This window comes from Dysidea avara, chromosome 4 (assembly GCF_963678975.1).
Source record: "Dysidea avara chromosome 4, odDysAvar1.4, whole genome shotgun sequence".
Taxonomy (NCBI): Eukaryota; Metazoa; Porifera; class Demospongiae; order Dictyoceratida; family Dysideidae; genus Dysidea; species Dysidea avara.
The window spans coordinates 4,578,418-4,602,651 of NC_089275.1; the positions used below are offsets into that span (position 1 = coordinate 4,578,418).

The 24,234-nt window shown below is 37.7% G+C and overlaps 2 protein-coding genes across 2 annotated transcripts in view; one reads left to right on the forward strand and one right to left on the reverse strand.

Annotated features, from left to right (window-relative positions):
• Positions 1 to 1,255: 1,255 nt before the first annotated feature.
• Positions 1,256 to 16,631, forward strand: LOC136254170 (uncharacterized). Its single transcript, XM_066046847.1, has 4 exons — positions 1,256 to 1,377; positions 13,759 to 13,820; positions 13,885 to 14,169; positions 15,953 to 16,631. Exons 2-4 carry the CDS (start codon positions 13,796 to 13,798, stop codon positions 16,531 to 16,533), a joined length of 891 nt encoding a protein of 296 aa, XP_065902919.1. The 5' UTR covers positions 1,256 to 1,377; positions 13,759 to 13,795; the 3' UTR covers positions 16,534 to 16,631.
• Positions 16,632 to 18,811: 2,180 nt separating this feature from the next.
• LOC136253448 (radial spoke head 14 homolog) overlaps positions 18,812 to 24,234 on the reverse strand; it is a 123,235-nt gene continuing 117,812 nt past the window's right edge. Inside the window, exons 8-11 of the mRNA XM_066046133.1 lie at positions 20,372 to 20,482; positions 19,218 to 19,329; positions 19,102 to 19,167; positions 18,812 to 18,906 (exon numbers count right to left, since the gene is read on the reverse strand). Coding sequence (XP_065902205.1) covers positions 18,820 to 18,906; positions 19,102 to 19,167; positions 19,218 to 19,329; positions 20,372 to 20,482 — 376 coding nt within the window. The 3' untranslated portion in view covers positions 18,812 to 18,819. The remainder of the gene's footprint in view (positions 18,907 to 19,101; positions 19,168 to 19,217; positions 19,330 to 20,371; positions 20,483 to 24,234) is intronic.

Consider the following 24,234-nt stretch of genomic DNA (forward strand, 5'->3'; position numbering starts at 1 on the left):
TTGGTTGGGCAAAATTAAGCCCAAAAGTGTCTTCAGATCAACTTGAAACGTTTCCGTCAAGGTGCTACAGAATTTTTAAAATATGTATTTAATGGAATTTTCTACTGCTTGCCTGCCTCTGACGCCTTCAGTCAAGCGTAGCGGAAAACTGGCTACAGCTACAGTCCTAATTCTTTCACAGAAATGTTTCTTGTTCACTTTAGAAAAACCTTTGGTGTATTGATAAACATACAATGAGTGCACTATTGTGTTGTCTTTTATCCTTCTTTACCATGGCCATCAGTCAAGGTTCTCCGCTGATAATGTTAAGCAGACTACAGTAGGGCTTCCATCTACGGATGTAAATTGCATCAAACTATTCGAATGCACATGGCATTGCACCAAACTATTTGAATACACATGGCACAGTGGTTTTCAAAGTTAGCAGTTGATATTGTAGTTGTAATGTTTCAACAGGGATTCCACTCAGTAAGACACTAATATCGTTCAGTGACAGCAACTTGTTCAATATCACGGCGAACTAGACACGTGTAAGTGAATATAGTTTAGTGATTTGTAAGTGTTATTTCCAGCAAAGTTGACTGGCAAAGTTGCTTGTGTTTCTAAACACCTAGTTAAACACATTTCTTTGCTGTGACCAACACTATTGTTTAGTTACGTGAATCCAACTTACTAAAGTTTAGCAATTTATATAGTGGTGTGTTATGCTAGTTGATTGCTTGCATAATATATAGTGCTGTGTACAGGGCCGCCCAGAGAAATTAAGGGGCCCAGGGCAAAGAGTTAAAGTGGGGGCCCTTCACCCAAGTTGTAAGGTGAAGACCAAAAAAAAAAAAAAAAAAAGGTTATCTATAAGCTTGCTACACTGCTCCTCTGAAGAATACTGTGACTGCTCTATTAGAGTATTTAGATCTGACTGCTCTATTAGAGTATATCGATCTTTTAAACAGGTATTCAGGGGGCCCTTCATGGGGCCTCCTGGGGCCCCTTTCAGGCTGGGGCCCGGGGCAAAATGCCCCAGTTGCCCCCCCTGTGGGCGGCCCTGGCTGTGTATATGATAATGTACCATGAAGCCACCTAACTTCAAAGGCAAATTCCAGGTTACATACTGTACAGTATCTCATAAACCATGGCTGGCCATGGTACATTTAAGTTAAACCATGGCTGGCCATGGTTTATTTAAGTTAAACTATGGCCTTGATATCTGGTGAGGTAATGTTGGTTTGTTTTTAAAAGAATCCCGGCAGCATTTGATTGTGGGAGTTTATTATTGCTCACGTGATGAAAACCATGAAGCCAATTTTCCATCCTACAGCACTCAGACGGAGGCGATTCGACTCCCTTACCACCCTATGAGTTGACAAACGAAGGTTCAAGGTGAGAACTAGTGTCATGGGTAATTTACAAGCGCTTGTCAGCATGTTTAATTATGTACCATGCCCACTTTTCGTATATCACGAGGTAACCACTCTACAGCAAAGCTTACCCTCTGGATGTTTAGAAAACTGTGTAAACAGTGTTTAAGCAATGTAGCAACTTTGAAACACTTGTAAAATCGCTAAATTGAGTGTTTCCCATTTAGGCCACACCAAGTCAAACCTTAGTTTCTGGTCACCCGCCCGCATGGTAAACCTGGAACCCTAGTTTATGAGGACTATTATTAATATTACAGGTGCTTAAGTGCACGTGACCCAGCAAGACACTTATTTTTTACTGCAAAAGATCGATATACTCTAATAGAGCAGTCAGGGATTCCAATAGAGCAGTCACACTACTCTTAACTCTAATATTAGGTATATATGCCACACTAAAAATGTTTCTAACTATAGCTAGTTTTGTCCTTGATTATATAGCTGTTCAGATTATAACTGTTACTAATGCTTCTGTAACCAAAGTAATTTCAGTAGCATTAACTACTAGTCCATGCAGATGGGCCATAGCTTTAACTTTATAATTCAAATGTAGTCCTCTAATGATTAGTCTAGTAACTTCAAATTCCTTATCACTGAACACTACAGGGGTATGGAAAGCCGGCAACATTCGGTGAGCTTAAACTTAAACTTTTCCATAACTAAAATTAGATTGGCAAGTAGAAACCCTTATAGTTTAAACATTCCCAGATGATCACTAAAAAACACTAGTCTGGAGCACTCAATGACTCAAAACTTTGACAGTTACTTTTCTCAAGGTTACTGAATAGAAGGCTGGAAACACATAGCTAGTGGGCTAAGACTTCACATTTGAATGAAGAATTTCTGATGTGAAAATAGAGGTTAAATTTCATTTTGGATCATGATCATTTGAACAACTTAGCTATAAGTCATAGTAATACTTTCCTGACATAGCTAATGAGACATTTATTTCACTTGGAAAGCATAAGTAGCTACATGAGCAAAACATTTCCTATAGTATATTCTAAATAAATAAATAAATATACTTAAATGCTATACATCAGTGTATAGCTAGCCATGATCCATCAACAACTTTCCTAGTGCATTTTTTGCCGAAGCACAACTACTTATGTTGTTGGTTAAGTTTGATTAAAAACAAAATCAACATGAATTTGCTAAATTGAGCAAATAATAGTACCATACAGTATATTGTCACAGTAGAGTTTATAGTCCTGAAGTCCTGATCATCCGCCCGCCCGCATCCATTTGTAGGCTTGGGAGTGACCAGAAACTAAGGTATGACTTGGAGTGGCCTTATGTTAACTAACGTAGTAACAACGTTAGTTGTTGCTGTCCCATAATCGAATTTCACAAGTTGGTCTATATAATGAATTTGGTGATCGACCTCGTATTGGTGTGGGTGACTATTCGCCCGCAGGCTCTTAGGCTGCATTGGCATGGTACATATCAGCTGTATCGCGTGCTCTCGTGATTTGCCTGATATGTACACCCAAGCTCGAGGGCTGTTAGGCCCGAGAGCATGGGTGTACATATCAGGCAAATCACTCAGGTACATGATACAACTATTACTCGTGACTGGTTTTCAGGGTATTTAGTAGTCATGAACTTGCAAAAAAGGTTCACAAACAAGTATAAGAAAAAATTAGGAATTTTAAATTAGAGTAGGGACAGTGTGTAGTACTGCAATAAAAAGCACTGAAACAAGCTGGATCAGAGTAGTACGTAATGTCCAAATAAACAATAAGAAGTGAACATCACTACTGTGCATTTTGAGTATAGCACATGTACAGTAGGCATATTCACTTCATATTGTTTTATTTGGACATTGCGTACTACTCCGATCCAGCTTGTTTCAGTGCTTTTTATTGCAATACTATACGCTGTAATTTAAAATTCCTTAGTGATATACCACACTTTGTGGCTACATTTACCATATATGGTGTAACTTCACACATTCCGCGAAATCCTTATCTAAACAGTAAAGAAGTACCTAAATAAACCAAGAATTATTCACCTGAGCAAGGAGAAGGATTATTAGTGAACTCTTGTCTCCTTCATTAATCGCGAGTAGATGGGCGTGGCACCGCTAAAGAGTCTAAAACGTCTGATTTCTACTGATTTCGATCTTCAACAGGTACTGTTTCACTACTAAATTGCTATCTATAGTCGTTACTCTACTGGGGTATAGAATATAACAGTTATAACCTAATTACTCAGGATATGACAAAAATATATGCACTCAGGCCCTGCGGGCCCTTGTGCATATATCTTTGTCATATCCCTCATAACCGTGGTAGCGTAAGTCCCCAATTATCAGCACCATTTCATCATGCAATTGTAATTCCTTAATTCAATGGCGTATGAACTTCCGGTTTGAACCATTTAACAGAGCAGTCCTTTGTCTCTTAGCGCACCATAATTTAATTATCTCACGTGAGTGAACGTCTTGTTATGAGGAAAATTGCAATGTCTATCGTGTTCCAATTATCAGCATGGGGTACCTATTATCGACAACTGTAATTCCCTGATTGACCAATTATCGGCACAATGTGCGATTTTGTTTGTAACTCCATGATGGCTCGTTGGTTCTTTGTGAAATTTTTATGGGAGGTGCAGTCCTTGGATAACTCCGTTTCACAGAAGTTTTACAAAGATGAGGCCAGCCGTTCGAGAGATATTCAGGTTAGAAGTAAAAGCATACTGATTTCCAATACATTTTTATGCAATTCCATGCTTAACCAGAATGGCTTGTAAAGCGCTTTAACAACAATAATTACTGAATGAAAACGATTCTAAGAAATGTTTTAGAGGATATAACAGCCAATTATGGAACTTAATAGACTCCATATACCCTGTAGCCTCTATAGTTTACAAGTGCCGATAATTGGCACCTGCCGATGATTGGCAACTTACGCTATAACTATAAATTGAACAGTGGTATTTTATGAGGTATAAGCTGAAACGCTAAACTCTGAGACATCTCATCAGGGTCTTCATTGAAAGTAATATGGTCAGTTTCAATGCATTGAGAGTGTACTTTAGGGCTCCCTTATTATGGCCAAGGCTTCTTTTTCAATTTTGGGCATGCCTTTGCTTTGTCTCTGTGAGTGCTCTTGATATATATTCCATTAGGCATTAATTAGAATGAATCATCATACACGCATGCGTACACTTGTATTTTCCGCATGCATAGGTATGGGAAAGGCAGATACCATCACTTATAAATATCTTGCCCATTTGCTCAATGAGAAGTGGAGTTCCCCATATTCTGTGGTGATGGGCAGGCTTTGCTGTAGTTTGGAGTTCTCCTTGCTGCACTCTTCACTAATGTGTGTCAGGGGATCACGTTCTAGGTCCAAGCGTCCCTGTGTGCCTCCAGCCGTCGACCTTGCTGTTGCTGAGGAGTACCTGTCTTCTTTAGAACAATAATACTAATTTTATATTGTGCTTGCTTCTTTTTCTTATAAAAATAACTATGTCTACCATAACAATGTAACTTGTAACTGTTCTATCATACATGACTGTTGTATAGAGTTACTGTTGCATTAGAGTATATCTCGAGTCAGCCAAGGCATGCTAGCTAGACCTGAGGTGATCTTGTTTATTGTTAAGTAAATAGCTAGCTAGATTGTTAAGAGGTCGGGTCTCAGTACCCTTTCGTTATTAAAGATCTTTATTTGGTGGGCGTTATAGGGACCCACCGATTATGCTATACTGCACTGCTAAAAAATTTAACCTATTTTATTATGCTCAAGCTTTATGCCTCTTTTCTTATGTTTTGCTAATAAATTTGCAGTTATTGGTCACATAATAAGTGGCTGAAGCACATCTTTGCTCTTCAAAATATGCATGTGACAGAGAAAATTGATATACTCTAATAGAACAGTCAGCTGCCTGATTGTTCTATTAGAGTTATTGACTGTTCTATTAGAGTATATCGATCTTTTTCTGTGATATGTATTTTGACCATCAAGGATTTGTAGTATGGCTCAAATATTCTTCCTATTATGCTAGCATTATGCTCAATGCTTTCAGGCACCTATTATGCTCATAATTATACCAGCATAATCGGCGGGTCCCCTAGTGGGCGTGGTCACAAACCTATCGTGAACCGAATTGCAATCGTGAAGTTGCAGATATCTAGCAAGTGTACCTCTCATAGTAGCGCCAGGACTGAAGCACTTCTGAAATCCAGCTCTGAAATAATTCTATGGCGTCTAAATATGCTGCTGAAAGAAAACGCTGATACAGAAAATCAACACCTCGATATGGTTTCGTTGGATGAAGAAGACAAGCAGCCTGATTGAATATAAAAGAAAAGACAAGGCGCAGAGGACCTACACTCATCGGAACCCCAAAAGGCACATCCCACTGGTAAGTTTGTTATTGTGACGTAAACTGGTGACCATATGCTGTTTCGTTTGACCTCTAGCCTTGCGACTGTGGTCAGTGAGGCAGTCAGTGAGACTAAAATTCGAGTTTTGGCGATTTAAAAAAAATTCTATATCCAGCCACCTGTAAGAGTTTTGTTATATTTGATGCTGTAGTATGTATTATACGGACTAGTACTATCCCGTAAAAGTGATTTTCGTCACGTAAAATGTTTCTAGGATGATTTTTGAAGGCGGAATTTTGGGTGGCGCGCGAAAGTTTCACCGCAATCCCTACTTAAACGGTACGACCTTTCCGTTTGATATATGTAGACTGGGGTGTTGTCATCTGACACTGGAAGCTCACGGACCTGATGTTGTCTGTCAAATTGTTTCTGTAATTTTTGCTTGTATCGGTCATCAACTTGACGAAGTTCAGCCAAATTTGGCCATTGTGGGGTAGCTAAGCACTCGCTCTGACATTGGCACAGGTGAATGCTAATGTCTTCCCATTAACAACTGTGCAGGTGAGTAGCTGCAAAATGGCAGGGGTGCAGTCCTGTATGACAGTAGAGCCAAGTGTGGATCAGTACAGTCCTTGAGCAGGCTTTTAACAGTTCTAACTGCACGCTCTGCTACACCATTTCCTTGAGGGTGATATGGCTACTGGTTTGGTGAGTGAAATTGTAGGATTTGGCGAACTGATTGAATTCTTTCAAGGCATATTGAGGACCATTATCAGTTGTCAATGAGTCAGGAATACTGTGCCTTGAGAAGATAGCTTTTAGTTTTAGAGCAGAAATAATACTAGCCGAAGCTTGAGAATTTCTATGTAATGAGAAAAGTGATCAACAACAACAATATAAGGAGTGCCTTTCAGTTTAAACAGATCAGAAGCTACTTTCTCCCATGGTCTCTTAGGTAATTCTGTGGGAATCATTGGTTCCGTAGTAATCTGAAAATTTTGACAACAGGTATCACACTGATGTATGAAATTATTGATGTCACTAGATATACCCGGCCACCAAACAGAGTCAAGTGCCCGAAGACAACATTAGGCCATTCCTTGATGCCGTTCATGTAACCTATGTAGAGTGTATTCTCTAAGATCTGATGGAATCACAATTCTCTGTCCACGAAGTAACAAGTCATCATAAAGAGAAAGCTCACGTCTTACAAGCCTGAATTTTGCTGTAGGACCATTTGGCTTTTTCTTGGCCACCCCACTTTGCTAAAGTTTTCCACCTAGGATAGAACTTTGCCTTGTTTCTGAGCAGTTTGTAATGTATCCAGGTGACCTGGAATAGCAGGAAGGGTTGATACTACATTAGCAATGTAAGCTTCTACTGGTTTTTGTAGGTCATGAGAGTCATTTGACTGTGGAAGTGGAAATCTGGAAAGGGCATCTGAGATGTACAGAAACTTTCCTGGTGTGTAAACAATCGAAAAGTTGTACCTCATTAGTCTTAATCTAAAACACGGTATACGTGGGGGCAAGTCATCCAAATTCTTTTACTTAGTAAAGGTACCAATGGCTTATGATCTGTTTCCATACAGAATGATCCGCCCAGGAGATACATTGAAAACTTCTCAGCTGCCCAAGTTAAGGCAAGAGCCTCCTTCTCGATTTGTGTGTATCGCTTCTCTGTATCCAACATAGTGCGGGAGGCGTACGCTATTGGCTGCCATTTACCATCATTCTCCTGAAGCAGAACTGACCCGTTTCCGTAGGACGAAGCATCAGCGGAGAGTATGATGCTCCGTGCTGGATTGCAAAGAGCTAAAGTTGTCGAATATGATAACTTTTCTACAAAATTTGTTCTCGGCTTGGTCCCCACAGCCAAGCATTCTTCTTGCTCAGCAAGGAATTAAGTGGATGTAAATAGTCGACACAATTTGGAATAAATTTGGATAGCTGGTTAACCATTCCAGTAAATCTTCTCAATTCAGTTGTGTTCTGTGGTGCTGCCATCTGTATGATGGCTTCAGTCTTTGCTGGATCTGCATTCTGGTCAATAATATGCCCCAAGAACTTTACTCGTGTTTTGGAAAATTCACACTTTTCACTATTCAGTGTCATGCCACACTCCTCAATACGTTTCAGCACTGCTTCAAGTCTTTCATCATGCTCACTTTGGCTTTTTCCATAGACTAACACATCATCCATACTGAACAACACCCCATCCAAGTCTTTCAGTAAAACATTCATTCGTTTCTGGAATAATTCAGGTGCACATGTAATTCTGAAAGGGACCACATTAAACTGATACCTCCCAAAGGGGGTTATAAATGTGGTGAGTGGATGTGATTCCTGGACAAGTGGAATTTACCAGAAGCCTGAGTTTGCATCTAATTTTGTGGATATTCTTGCCCCTGATAGTTGGGCTAGAGTTTCATCTACTGCTGGTAGTGGGTGAAATTCTCTCATCACGTTCTCGTTGAGTGGCTTCAAATCCTTACTTTACCCTATGACTTAGTGATCACCATCATTCCAGCACACCATTGTGATGGTCCATCAATTGGAGATATCACTTTGAGAGATTCCATCCGCTTAATTTCTCTCTCCACTTCTTTATGTAGTGAAATCGGAACACGCCTAGCTGTATGTAGGGCATATGGTTTAGAATCTGGCTTCAAAGGTATCTTGTATTCTTTGCCTAGTGTACCTAGACCTTGAAAAACTTTGGGATACGACTTAAAAACTGATTCTTAGGAAGAAGATATATGCTGAACTCTTGCAATAAGGTTTAAGGCGGTAATTGCAGGAAGGCCCAACAAATTGGTCTTTAAATCTTTCACTACAAACACATGTAACTTGCAGGAAGTATTGAGGTATTGAAAACATCCTGTGAACTGCCCAACAACTTTGAGGGGTGATTTTGTAGGGCCATAGAGAGCTTCGGTGGGCCTTTTCAACTTGATATCAGAGAATCTTGAAAATGTAGTTTTCAGAGGTACACTGTAACTGTTACTTCTGCCCCGGTGTCCAGCTTAAATTCCACATATTTCTTGTTTAAATAAACGGTAGCAAACCATTGTGACTCCCCTTGTAATCCTACACTTCCCAGAAAGGTATCTTCATCTGAGTCATTGTCTTCTGTACTAGCAGTTACATGTGAAAAACCTCTGGTGAAACAACATGAAGTGTAGTGACCAGTCTTATTACACTACTTACAAATGCTGGATCTTGCAGGCGTATGTACTAATTAATTAGAATACACTTACGACACACGTGTACTTGCAGTGATAAGGCTATTGTTGTAGCGCATATGTTGTACTGCTGTTTAACATGTCTGAGGCCTGGAACATTTTTGTGCTGACTGTAGTGATTCATTTCTTTTGGGGTAACTGAAGGATCGTTGGATTACATTCTTTGAGGTCAAGGTGTAAAATTGTTTCATGTTCAACAGTAAGATCATTCTGTTGAGCAATGCCTCTTACCACAGGTTGTTCAATGCTTCACTGTGCCAAGCCATCGCAAGGGCTTTATCGAGTGTCAACTCAGAATTTAACTGCATCTTCTCTGATAAAGAAGCATCAAGCATACCTACTACCAGTCTGTCTCTAACCATCTCATCACGCAGTTGCCCATAACCACAGTGCTCAACCAAACTGAATAGATCTGTTATGAAACTGTCCACTGATTCATCTTTCAACTGTTTGCGCAAGTTAAATCTGGCTTGTTCGACTATAACAATTCGTCGTTTCACAAAATAGCCGTCGAACTTCGCTTTAACTGTTGAGTATTTCTTTTACTCTTCATCACTTAGTCCAAATGAAGACAAAAGATCATCTGCTTTATCTCCCATCATGTAAATAAGAGTATTTTCTTGACTTTCTTCTGCTTTGTCTTGAAGACCGGATGTGGCTTGGCAGAATCGCTCAAATCTTCTATCCACTCGGCCAACTGTCGGGCTGAGAAAAGTCAAATGCCTCTGGTGGTGACACTTGGAACATAGCCATGTCACTGTAACTGGTGAGTCGAGTGAACTAACACTTCTAACACCATGTACTATTGGGAATTAATTAGAATGAATCATTGTACACGCATGCATACATATATAGCAGTACATTACATAATCAATATTTACATTACACTACACACAGGTCATAGTTTTCCATATTGTTGTAGAACTGCCCCCAATCCATAGGCGGATGCATCAACTGAAATGCTTCTAGTGATGGCTCATAAAGGGCTACAACATTATAATGAGCTTATAAGGTATGTTGCAAAAACAGGGCCGATGGAAGCTCTTAGTGGTTGGTCAGGCAACAAGCCAGGCAATGTTTCAGAGATTGTGATGAGTGTGTGAAGCATGCCTCTCTAGGGGGGTCTGGGGGCATGCCCCCCAGGAAACTTTAGAATTTTTAGTGTTTGTAAACCACATTCTGAAACAATTTTAGCACTTTAAAAGGGTTGATTTTAAGATATTGCTTTATACATATACTGACTTTTGTAACTTCCGTAGCTGTCACACTACCTTTCTATATGTTGTAATAATAATAATAATTTCGTTTATACAATTGCAAGCTTAACTACCATAGCTAGGTACATTATCTCCATTTGTCACTTGAAAAGATTGATGACTAACAGTCTTCAATCCAAAACTCCATTTCAGGAACAATTTTAATCGTGGCTGGCTAGGTTTATCATTGATTGCAATAAGATTCCCAGCACAACTCTAGGCTGAGCTGTAAGAACGTCCACCGCACTAGTCATCACGTGCTTCGATCATTATACGCACGAATATAATAGAGCAATAAACAAGTGGTAACGTGAAGTCGGCAGGGCTGCACATCCTTTTACTGTATTAAAGGTTGGAATGGTTAGAAACTGATATAAATTAGTGTATGTCATATCTGAAGATGTAACTACTATACGGAGCCACCTAATTAGTGTGTATTAGCTTAGCTAGGCATGTGCTCACGTGACTGGCTGGGCTGTGAAAATCTGCTACGGCAGTGGCTGTAGTGCTTCCACCGGCCCTGAAAAAGGAGAAAAAATCCATGATTTAGCCTTGGCAGCCTCAGTCCTGCAGCTAAGCTTGAATGCTTACAGAAATCTGCCAGGATATGAGGATGTTTTCTGTCGGTGGTGAAAACCTTGACATGCTGCTGCGGTCCTGGTTTGGCACAGAGACGCTACTCCTAATGAGAGCTGCTGTCAGGTACCATCCAGTTTTTGTGTATTGAATCTCTTGAGATTTTCCAGCTAAGTATCACAAAAATGTTCAAAGCAAAAAAAGCTCTCCATTGCTCAGAATTGAAAGAATAGGACTGTAGCACTGGAATCTGATATGTTGCCATAGCAAATCACTTCTGACATCTGTGACCGTCTCAGCAAAAACCCGACTTGTTTGCACAACTTCTGAATTTTTTCTCAGTATTATCTACAGTGTCCAAGGAATGGATCAACAAAATTTCAGCCTATTGTGGTGAGTAGTTTTGGAATTATAGCACTAGACAGTAGGACTTAAGAGCAAGACAATTGATTTGTACAGTGACTAGACTGGAAATAAACTACAGACACTTACATCCGCAGCCATAACTTCCATTTGCATTAGTCTGGAATTTGGCTTAAAATATTCACCATAGAAAAGCAAATCAACCAAGGTATAGCGTTAGCCGTGTAGTTACTACCAACCAATTAGCACCCTATATTGTCTACGAGATTTCAAATATTTTAAAGATTTCTGAAAAGTTTCAGAGATTTCCAAGACTTTTGGAAAGATTAATGATGAGATGATATGAAATTATCCAATGCGATGTTTTGCAAAATGGTTCACAATCTATAGCAACATGGTCATATACTGCAGAACATTTTAAAGCCTTTTAGAAGCCAATGAAACTGTGTGAACATGTGGTAGAATAATGCAGATTGCAGTAGTAAGAAGATGCTATAAACTACATACCTCGTATTGGTCTCACAGTCCAGATTTTTTCAATGCAATAGTACATCAGCACCCATGCGGACCATCACAAGCTCATCTATAAATTGAGCAATCATCAAAGTGGGCTAAAAGCAAGCAGCATGAAAATGTTAGGATACAATTTCTGTGGTACATAAACTAATGCTTCAATCAGATTGGTTTGCATGCAGGACATCTACAGACCCAGAGTTCTTAGTACAGCAAATAATAAAGCCCTGCATGGAAAAGAGTCTGGTCTACAAAATCAATTATCTTTTTAATTAAGCAGGTTCAGTATTCCAAAAGCAATAAAATAAAGACTATCACTAACATGAAGAGTGTGTACATTTGTGACACTTAAGTAATTTCTGCTGGCCCAATCTACACAAAAAGGCTACATGCATAATAAGATCTAGCTACTGTATGTACATGCAGTGCTCTTGTGTTGCACTCATATCGCTAATGACTGCCTACATGTAGTATTTACAGCAAAATAATATGCTAAATTAAAGCATAGATAATAGAGTACTTAAAAGGGATAGGAAACGCAATAACATGACGTCACAAAATACGTACATTTCTATTGGAATTATGTGTATTACGTCACGAACATACTCGTTACACTAGCTGCGCTTGTATCAAAGAGAAACAAATTGTTGTAACGACAGAATTTTGCAACCAACAACTGTGAAACTTCGCTACAGTGAACTCAAGTAAGTAATCAAGGGAACTAGGATGGTACCAACCCTCAAGGAAGTTATGCGCAAAATTAAAGGAGATTGAAAGTGAAAAAAACAGCCCAAAAATTACTTTAAACCACTTTACTTTCTTCGTAAATATATTCTATCCTTTTAACTGTGATAAACCTATTCCTTACCATTTAACAGAGAGAACCAGAAGAAATATCAGAGCAAAACAGAAACTGTTGCCTGAAGAAACGACTAAGTATCTTCCATTTTTAACCAAAAGTTTAAACCACCTTGCAGTACAACGCAACGGTAAAAGACTGTGTTGGTGACACGGCTAACTTATAAACAAGATTCGAAAGTGAAACCGGCTATAAAAGAAGCGGTATGGACGAGGCATGAAGGTACTATGAGCGAAAGTATGATAGTGTGTAACAATCACGGTTAATGCGATACGCTTTGTTACAAAATCTACAGTCTGAATTCTCTCACCAAATCTCTCACAAAGGCCTAAATACTTGCTGTAGTCTGTTGGATTACTATTTACGCTGCTTAGAACACTAATTCCCATGCTTGAGCACAAAACTGTCTTGTCTTTTCAAGTCATGCGTAATGGAAATCAGACCGGAAATCGCTTGCGTTTCCTATCCCTTTTACTCTATTATCAAGAGTATATAATGGGGAGGGAGAGTATCGAACTACGCTATACGCTGTGAAAAATGAGCCCGTAAAGTCCTATGGCATCGTTCAAACGACTCGGTGATTTGTGTTGATTGGTGACTAATTATAAGCGCAGTGGGCGCACTTTGTAGATGTAACTACTGAGTGAAAGAACGGTGTACTAGAGAAAAGTATGGCACATTACGCAGAGGAACTTGCCGTACAAAGAGAAAGACAGATGCAGCTAACCTGCCGGAAAGCAAACATCGAGGTTTCATCATGGTCGAGCGAGGTCGAGATTTCGATATTTCATCATGGTCGCCATCCCATGCCTTGCCTCGACAGTTGTACTAGTTAAAGTGACACGTCTAAATGGAATTTCAGCCATTGCGATTCCATACGGACCACCCGTTAAAACATTTAAGGTGTTAAATCTGAGCAATCAACAGCGGTCAGGTTTACGACAAGAAACGAAAGTATGCGGATTACTTTACGGGCTCATTTTTCACAGCGTATAGCGTAGTTCGATACTCTCCCTCCCCATTATATACTCTTGCTATTATCTATGATTAAAGTATTCTAAGCTTGTAAGTTTAATGCCTAATTCACTGCCATCTATTTGAAAATGCATATCATTAGTAGAAAATACATGACAATGTATGTACTGATGAACATGGTAGTAGTGATGGGTGGTATGTGGAATACTTTCTTGATTTTACAGCTGCTAATTCTTTCCACTTCATCCTTGAGTACTCATAATGGATCAATCTCCAAAACCAAGAGGTAATCATGGATTCAGTGGTGAATTATTCAGTTGGTTATGTAATTTTATTTACACCATTCAAAGGTCAGGATTATCCTACTATAAAACAACTGGACAACTTTTTAAAACCTGAATCCAGTGGAGTAGCAGCAAGATGGTATGATCTCGGAATACAACTACTGGATGATAAAGATGGTCCTGGCATGTTGGATACAATGAAGGCTGATGATGTTAATGATTGTTGTAATAAGATGCTTGCTAAGTGGCTGCAGATGAAACCTGATGCCACTTGGAATCAACTAGTCACTGCCCTGAAGAATATTGGAATGAAGTCTGTAGCAGAAGATTTAGACAAACAACTAAGTAGAGGTATTTTACATACTAATGACTTTATATTGTATGTGGTATGCAAATGATAATATTCCTATACTACAGCCACAAGAAAGAAATATATTGCCATTGTTAATATTAAAATTATTGATTTTAAAAATAATGCAATATAGCAGAATTACTTCAATTTTGCAAAGTACGTTCTTTGAAATAATTAGTTTTATGAATGTTTAGTTAACTATATAGTGTATCAAACATTATAGTAGCACTGTTTAGTAGGGTTCCCCCCTAAAGTGATGATTGCCACCTAAATGCTACCATAAAAACCATCATGTATAGCAACATGATATGCTTCGAAAATAACTGTAGCCTTAGACTCTATTTAGGCTGTTTTGGGTGGGTAATAAATCTCCTATACTCCACCTTGTTTTCTAATATACTCCACACCTTCAGGCACAATATAACATATGCTCAAAATCTAGGTTTGTCCAATCGCTATGCGTTGTTCACATGTACTGATTTACCGAGCGCAATTATTTTGTCACATGAGGACGCATAGTTGCCATGGCGCTAGTATTATTGCAAGAAAACCAGCCGTTTTTTTCCGAGCCTATAGAGGACTTGCAGTGTGACGTAAATCATCATAATTGCTAAGCAACCATAGCTGTCAGCCATGTTTCGGGACAGTGTTTTGGCTGAAAAGCGATTTCTCAGGATTTGGTACAGGCTGTAATGAAGCGAATCAGTGTTGAGTTGTGTTGTAAATACCACCCAGCTCATTAAAAAAGGCGATGAAGTTAGAATTGGTGAGTAATGTATCGAAATTTAATTAGCCACCTATTTCACGAAGCTAATGATAAGATCTTCTATTTCGAAACCAGCCCCGCTTCCCAGTGCCATTATACCCAGCGCTTAGTGAATAAATCTCGTTACCTTCGTTCTGACCCAATATGCACCATAGAAAGTTGTCCCGTAACATGTCTGCCTAGCAACCGTTGTTTCACGCGTGCAAGTCCTCTATAGCAGAAACAGCCGTGGACGAGGTAAGTAATCTGAGTGTAATGTGAAATAGAGTCTAAAGCAGTTATACAGGCACAACGCGGAATCTATGAAATTTATAAACCCTCAGGCACTTAATAGCGCCCTCGCTTCGCTCATGCGCTACAGCCCAGGCCTTCGGGTTTATAAATTTCATAGACTCCACATTGTGCCTGTATAGCTATTATTTAGTGTAAAATCCAGCATTAAAAACAGCAAAACACTAACAGACAACCAGACCTTAATCTATTACATCTAGAGTTCACTTGAGACAAGCAGGGAGATCAAGATACTCCAATAAAGCAGTCACAGTCGTATGTGTATAACATAGCTATACACTAAGCAAAAGAAGTTAACAAACTAAAAAATGATGGTAGGTTCCAGCAATAAAAAGTAATAAAACAAGATATATGCACAGTAAAATATAAGTGGTGAATACTGTAGCAAATACTCTTTGCCACAGTATTCACAAAGTTTTTTTACTGTGTGAATGATGGTAACTATTACAACATGGCAATATCAGGAAATCCCTACTTTGGCATTGGATGACGATAACATGTCGATGTAGTGATTTTCCTACATAACTATATGTTGCACTAGCTACCATCATTCATATCTCTTGTTTCACTACTTTTTATCACTATTAATTTTTAATTATACTAGTAATAATGAAATTGTCACAATGTTGTCAAATTGGGAAAGAATTTTGTGCAATACATACACTGTATATTCCTCATTAAGTATTAAAACATATTAAACATATGCAGACTTAATTTACACACAGATAAGGACGTTGCAGTTTCAACAGCCAAGTCATTGCCACACATTGCCACTCCTCTGATTGCTACTGCTAGCATTGAATTTGCTATCCTTATAGCAAACATTGTCACAGAACTGAAGAAAAATGAAAAGGAAAATTTAGAAACTCTAAAACATGTTTGCTCTTTTCTTACTGTCAAAGATGACCCAGGTGTGTTACTATTTAACGAAGAGCAACAGAAAGCCATAGATGCTTGTGCTGATGTTAGAATATTGTTGACCCAAAATCTACGTGGATGCTGGAGATGGGATGATTTCTCATTGCTAAGAATTCTCATTGAGTCATTAGAATCTTCTGAACGTTGTGAAGCAATGCTGGACCAGTATGAACAAAAAATAGACAGTCAAATAAAATTACAACAAATCTATGAGTACTGCATACAGGAGAAAAGAGATATTCCTGATGGTTATGATAAAATGATTGCTATTGTACATAATAAAATATTCTCACATATTACCAAGGAAGAGTATGACGAGTTAAAACAGTTCAATCTGGAAATCAAGTCTTATGTGATACCACCTTTAGATAAGGCAGCCCCTTCATAAGTAAACTTGATTTTAGACAAAGTTTAATGTACCAATAAGTTACATAACTAAATGCATAATTGTACTGTTCATGTAACATCTTCTTGTTTTGCTATAATAAAAATTATGACTTGATAGTAAACCCAAGGAATTCTACAATATGCAAGTGTGTCACTTGTATTAATTGTCCTAACTTAATGCAAATTTTGCAGCGAATCATGCTTATGTTACCTTATGGCAGAAAACCTTTTATTAAGGAAAATTATAGTCAGCAGCCATAAAAAGTGTACATGTATACATTCAAAGTCCATCAGGGTAATGTGCTAGTTGTATTCATTTCAGGATCACCTCCCCTGCTGTTATAAAGTTTACTCTAAAACAAAAAAAAATTATACACATGCGGGATTGCAGGTATAACGTTGATGTATATTAATTTTATTAATATTTGCTCTGGCAGCATTACCAAGAATTTATAATAACAATAATGATATAATCAATTATAAGATTTATTTAGGGACCAGCAGAATATGCTGTTGGGAATAATTAGTAGTAAAAAGAATCAGGAATAATCCTGAGATAGTTGGGAAATTTCCAGAAATAGCTCATAAGCTTTACTTGCAGTATAGCACAACATTCTCTTGGGAACTCATCTCAAACACTGCTAGCATAAAACCAGAATAAGATACTGAGATACTCTAATAGAGCATTCACCTACCCTAATACTGACAAAAGATGTGAAAGGGAAAATGAATTGCTATAGAAAGAAAAATGGAGATATTTAAAAGCACATTCCGCAGGTCTGTACTTCTGTTTTGCTTTCTTTTTATGTATTATAGTATTTATTTCCCAACATCCTGATGGTTCACTAACATAAATCCATTGCACTTAACAATGTTTCATCGTAGCCCCCAAATTTAGCAAATGTGAACTTTTCATACAACCATGAAACTTTTCCGTATATTATTAAATAGTACTCCTTGTGGCATGCATGTATACGTTTAAATATACATGTAGTGAAATTGCAGATTAATGATCTTTAAGGCCATTTTTGCACAGAATATTGTCCTAAAATTCCCTAAGGCCATTATTATTAACTTGTTAAAACATGGTACCAAAATAAAGGTCTTGTTGAAAGAATCAACTTGATTTTATCATTCCAAAGTTATCACTTTTATTTGCTGCATGCTTCTTTGATTTTAGAAAACTACCCATGAGCAGGTTGAAATTCATGGGTAACACAAAGGATAATAACTTGTTTTATCTGGAAGTGCACAAGTTTAGGGTGTGTTGCTATACTAAATAGGCTGGTCCCTAAATAACAACTACTAGTGACGTCATGAGCTTTAAAGCTTCTACGTGTTCCTGACTACCTTTAATAATACTGTACTGTAGCCATTAACCTGCACTTCAAGTATCAAAAATGGAAGCATTATACCACTACATCAGTGCTGCAATTGAAACAGTCACAAGGTTATGGCCACGTAGCTAGCTAGACAGTATTGTGAAACTACTTGTACACACATACTACTACCTGCTGTCACAAAGACATTGATGCATGTAATTACAAAATCAACAGCTTGCATCATAGCTAAAGAATTAAAGCCTTTGAAGTGTTTTAAGTAAGTTAAAATCATGAAAATGTTTTTTGCATTTTTTATTGTGACTGCTTTTGCATGAAAGTAAGGGAGTAGGTAAAATTATATGGTATAGTATAGCAGCATAGTCCCCAAAATTGGCAATATTGTACACTTTTTCATAAAACCATGAAACTTTCCACATAAATAGTACTCCTCATGACATGTAATTTTAGATATAGTGCCATCGCTGAGCTGACCTTGGTGACTTTTATGGCTATTTTTGTACAGAAAATTGATCATTTTTGTCCTTAACTCCCTGAGGCAGTAATTAACTTGTTAAAACATGGTACCAAACAAAAGATCGTGCTGATAGAAACAACCTGGTTTTTATTTGAACTCAATAGGTGATTTCATTACAAAGTTATGGTCATTTTTACTAGCTGCAAAATTTGATAAATTTACCTGCCCTAAAAGTGAATTACGGCTGGTTTTTCTGGTCATTATTTTTTGTGAGAAAGTGCAAATCTCCATGATCCCTAATATACTGAACAATTTAACAATGATAATGTAGTGAAGAACACTCCATATTAAGATTGGGCATAAGATAAAATGTATAAAACAGCTGAGAATAATACCATTCTGTACGCAGGACCTTATTACGTATTCACTATTGGTGAGTGATTATCAGAATACATTATCAATATTAGATTATGTAAAGTTGTTGTTGTTGTCATGGTTTCCACTTGATCACCTGACATGCCTTTAATGCCACTTGTCTCACATGACTGGAGGCATCACCTTGTGACATATTCTCCAACTAAAGAGTGAAAACAAATAATATTCAGGTAGAAATGACTGATGATGTGGAAATGCAATACCATGAATTAGGCTTATAGATTTACATACACATATTATGCACCTCAGATGATACATGGAATGCTTGTTTTATTATAGCTGAATCAAACATTATATGTCATTAGTGTACAGGCTAAATTTCCTGTACCCTTCTTACTTTAAGCAAAGCCTCTGTTTTCAACTCTTCTCTAGCAGTGGGTACTTCAGCAATCATTGTAAGTGTCTGGATTAATAATACAATATAATATCCATATGCAAAGTGTATACATGTACCTTGATGGTGTTTAATTTTACTTCTGAGTTGTTGTCATATAGTAGAGGACACAGTTTCTGTTTTGCCCCATTGTCCAGTAAACATTTCTTTCCTTCAGTAGTCACCGTTATACTGTATGAAGAATAGACCAATACCATACATGGATCAAGACACACAGTAGTGTGTCATGTGTCCAAGAAAGCCAGCACACCACACCACGAGTATATTGACAGAAAGTAGAAAAACAGCATTTTCTCACATGCATAGCTCCATGGCCCCTTCTTCAAAGCACACCATTTTTGCATTATAGGTGTCCACCAGGTAGGGTAGGCCACACAGCAATTTTAATTAAATTCATACTAGCCATTTGCAAGATATGGATGTTCAAAGTTTTGATTTAATTTCTTCATTTTCTTCTTAAGCCGTAGGGGATAGGGGGCTTTGATTTATTTCTGCACACTTTGTAAAATGCAACTGTGTAACTTGATTGCCTTGATCGTTGGGACAAATGAGGAGTGTATAAAGGTGAATTTATGTACGAGTTTGCTATGAATCTGATAAATATCCAAGGAGTTATGAGCATTTATTCATGTAAAAAAGATCAAACTTCTATCACGGCTACAGGTCACCGAGTATGGGAATAACTTGAAAGTTGGTGTGTACATAGGCTGATCATCGTAGCAGTGCCTTTTGATGGTTTGAAAAGCAATATAGTTACAGCTGCAAGCAAAAACCAAACAAGTGTACGTAAAATTATGGGATTGAGATACTCTAATAGAGCAGTCAACATGGGGTAAAAATGGTGCACAAAAATGTCAAAGAAAGCTTACCACACTTCGAACCAGGGAATTCCATAACTAACCTCCTTAACCACTAAACTGCTGGCTGAACACTTTCTGCTTTATAAATATATATTCTAGTTTAAATATAAACGTTTGTAATTTTATAGATCTACCAATAGAAGTACTAGACTGTTCTAGAACATTCTTTGTATGTTCTATTAGAAGTCCTCAAAAATATGCACTCTATTAGAGTATTATACCAAATATTGAAGTAAAGCACGAAACCTATAAGCTGCAACTACATACAGAAATGTAGTCATGTTACTTTGCTGATTTTTAAAACTCAAGTGAGACAGTGTGCATGTATTGTGTACAATCTAATGGTTAGTTACCTCATCAGGGCTCCAGCTGATTGACTGTGTACAAACTTGTCAGCATCTTCCAACAACCCCACCAGTGTGGATACACTGTAGTAAGCTTGTTGTTTACCCTCCAGTGGGAAACTACAGTAACATATACATAGTAAGGCTGACACTCTCAGCTAGTTTATAATGTATACAATGAATGGTTGTACTTCATCAGATCATATTAATCCCCATTCCCTTGTTGAAATTGACCTGGAAAAATTAGGACACTTTTCTAAATCAGGACACTTTTCTAAATCAGGACACTTTTCTAAATCAGGACACTAATACTTGGTCCCTTAGGTACCCATCCATTTGACATGTAAACAAATGTGAAAGTATACAAAACAAATAACAATGCTAAGTAATTATTATTTAAATAGGGTTCCAGTGATGAAAAGTAGTGAAACAAAAGAGATAGCTATGAGCCAACATTGGCATTTTACCATGATCTGTTCAATGCCAAAGCAGGGATTTTCCCACATAGTTTACCTAACATCATATCTCTTGTTTCACTACATTTTTTATTACTGGACCCCTACTTCATTTTTAGATTAATAGTTCACTTTTTTTGCTTAGCTATGTTACACGTGTGCAGCTGTGACTGCTTTATTAGAGTATCTCGATCTCACTACTTGCCTTGGGTAAGGTATGCAATAGATTAAGGGGTATGGTTTGTCATATGGCTAGTCTTTTTTTACAAAACTGTAGCTGATTCATAGTATAGCGGCGTAGCCCCCAAAATTGGCAATATTGTGCACTTTTTCATAAAGCCATGAAACTTTCCACATAAATAGTAGTCCTCAATACATGTATTTTTAGATATAGTGCCATCGCTGATTTGACCTTTGGTGACCTTTACGGCCATTTTTGTACAGAAAATTGATCATTTTTGTCTTTAACTCCCTGAGGCAGTAATTAACTTGTTAAAACATAGTACCAAACAAAAGATCTTGCTGATAGAAACAACTTGGTTTTTATTTGAAGTCAATAGGTGATTTCATTGCAAAGTTGTGATCATTTTTATTAGTTGCAAAATTCTATATAATTTACCTGCCCTCAAGGTGTGAATTACCTGTGGGCAGATAATTATGCATAAATTTATCAAATTTTGCAGCTAATAAAAATGATAATAACTTTGTAATGAAATCACTTATTGACTTCAAATAAAACCAAGTTGTTTCTATCAGCAAGATCTTTTGTTTGATACCATGTTTTTAACAAGTTAATTACTGCCTCAGGGAGTTAAAGACAAAAATGATCAATTTTTTTTATAAAAATGGCCGTAAAGGTCACCAAAGGTCAAATCAGCGATGGCACTATATCTAAAATTACATGTATTGAGGACTACTATTTATGTGGAAAGTTTCATGGTTTTATGAAAAAGTGCACGATTTTTTGGTTGTGCCGCTATACTATCATGCAGCTAGATCATTAAGGGGTGTGGTGGGACCATGCAATTGTTTTATAGTGCAGCTACACATGTCTACTCCACCATTGACTCTACTTACAGTAGCCTAAGCGCTTTAAATAGTTTCATGGTGTATAAATACACTTCACTAAGGAAAATGTCGACACGGAAAATTAATATCTCATTATGGTTTTCTTGCATGAAGAAGAAGACAGCTATTTAATTTAAAAGGAAATGCAAAGTGCAGAAGGCAGACACCCATCAGCACCAAAAAAGGTACAAGCTACTATTGATTTTACTATTGTAGTGTGAAATGGTGGCCATGTGCTGCTATCCTAGCCTTGTGACTGTGTAGTAGGTAGGCAGGTAGGTAGGCAGATCAAAAATTAGACTTTTAAGATTCAATATCCAGCTGCTGTGAGGTTTTTCTTGTTGAAATTAGATGCACTAAGACTATTCCATAAAAAAGATTTCATTGCATATAATGTTTCTGTGATGGTTTACAATCCATTGACGCCCAAATTCTCAGGGACCACTGGCTGAATTGTCAAATTGCATCATACTAACAATCCAGTACACAGAACTACTTAGTAACCATATAACTCGCTATAAACTAAGGAGGTTGACCATGTTGTTTTTGCTTACATAACAGCAACTGCAACCAAGTTATCAAACAACATAGTCTGAACTTTGGTAAAAACCAGCCCGAACAAAAAGCAGAATTCATTTACAAAGGTGTATTATACTCCAAAAAACTATTCTATACAGTTTATTTACAGTGTGATCCATTCCACAGCTGGTTTCTTTGTGATTTGTCCCATTTTGGCTGTTGCACATGCATACAGACACATACTTCCACCATGCCAAGTCTGCAATAAAGCAGCTAACTGTTGACTTTACCTGTCTCCATTGATGTATAACACTTTCTATAACACTTTTCAACTTGAAGAACAATTTAGCTCACCGATTGTGAAGGCTTATCTTTACACTATTACATAACAAACGCGCACTAGTCCAGTTTATCCCAGAAACAGGACCTCTATGGGTGTGTCCAATTTAGTACTAGCACATCTTGCTATGAAACGCATTTTACAAGGCTAAAGCTTATTCTATGGGTGAGTTAAGATGCCATGCTGCCATATGGTGGCAGTGGTGATTCATGGGTTAATTAATGGCAGCATTTTTGGTGATACCCATCATATTAGGGGGGAACTTACTAAACAGTACTACTGTACTGTTTGATAAATGTCGATGGTGGAACCTCATTATAACGGACACTTTGGGACCAAGAATTATAGAACTACATTTGCTGTAATATAGAGGTTTTCTTCTTTCATAGATAAACATACAGCATGAACTCAGGACTTAAACTGATGTATAGTGGAAGTGGTTTCAGGAGTTTACAAAACCATTGTAATAACATACAAACCATCACCTAATTACCTTAGGTCCATGATGTTCCTGGCAGCTTTACCTCATTGCTCCACAATTGAGGGCTGGACTAGGATCAACCACTGAATACCAGTGAATACTGTCCAGTAATACCAGCTGTGAGTGATATGATATATACATTAGATAGTTTATTATACAGTATGTACATGTAGATAAATTAGGGCTAATAGCTGGGGTCATGTTACTGGTTGACTTAACCAGCCTGAATAATATGAATTTCCTACACACAGTAGAAACTAAAGAGATATCCTGGATACAAAGCTCACACATTTGACAACATACAGCAAAGTGATAAGTACCATGTTTGAATTATACATAGCCAAAATCACTACCAAGTGGAACCCATTGTGAGAAAAAAATGATGCATTTCTTCATCCAAAAAAATTTGCTCGAATAATTCATGACACAAGTATAATACCTACTTCTCAAAGCCAAATACATGTACTATAGCACTCAAACAGGCATTATAGCCTGTTCATTGACACACTATAATACAGTGGAATCAGTTATCCAAACCCCTTGGGACCAGGGGAGGTCTGTAAGTCTGAAAAGTTTGTATCTCTGAAACTGTGTATAAATAAGCTTAAAGAACATTGGTAGATATTATTGTATTTCAACTACCCTAATAGAACAGTCACTTCAGTAGTTCGGTTAACTGAGAATCCGAATAAGTGGGGTCTGAGGTTCCACTGTATAAGGTATCTATCCCAAGATACATAAATCTGCTCTCAGTATAGTGGACACACTTTAATTCTATTCAGTAACTCTATATAGCATATATTACTCTAGAACACACAATTGAGATTACATCATCTAATTGAACAGTCGCTTTGTATTGTACATTCCACCATAGATACAGCATACCAACAGGGATTGGAAACGGAGACTCGCGCACAAACATATCCGTGTCTCGCATGACGTAAACTTTCATCCGTAGCTAGTAATGGCGAGTGGAATTGTCCGTAGCTTTATAGGTGGGCTTTGTGAT

Coding starts and splice junctions, on each gene's coding strand:
- LOC136254170 (XM_066046847.1), top strand. CDS start 13,796: ATGGATCAATCTCCAAAACCAAGAG. Junction 13,821..13,884: donor TCAATCTCCAAAACCAAGAG/GTAATCATGGAT, acceptor CACCATTCAAAG/GTCAGGATTATCCTACTATA. Junction 14,170..15,952: donor AGACAAACAACTAAGTAGAG/GTATTTTACATA, acceptor ATTTACACACAG/ATAAGGACGTTGCAGTTTCA.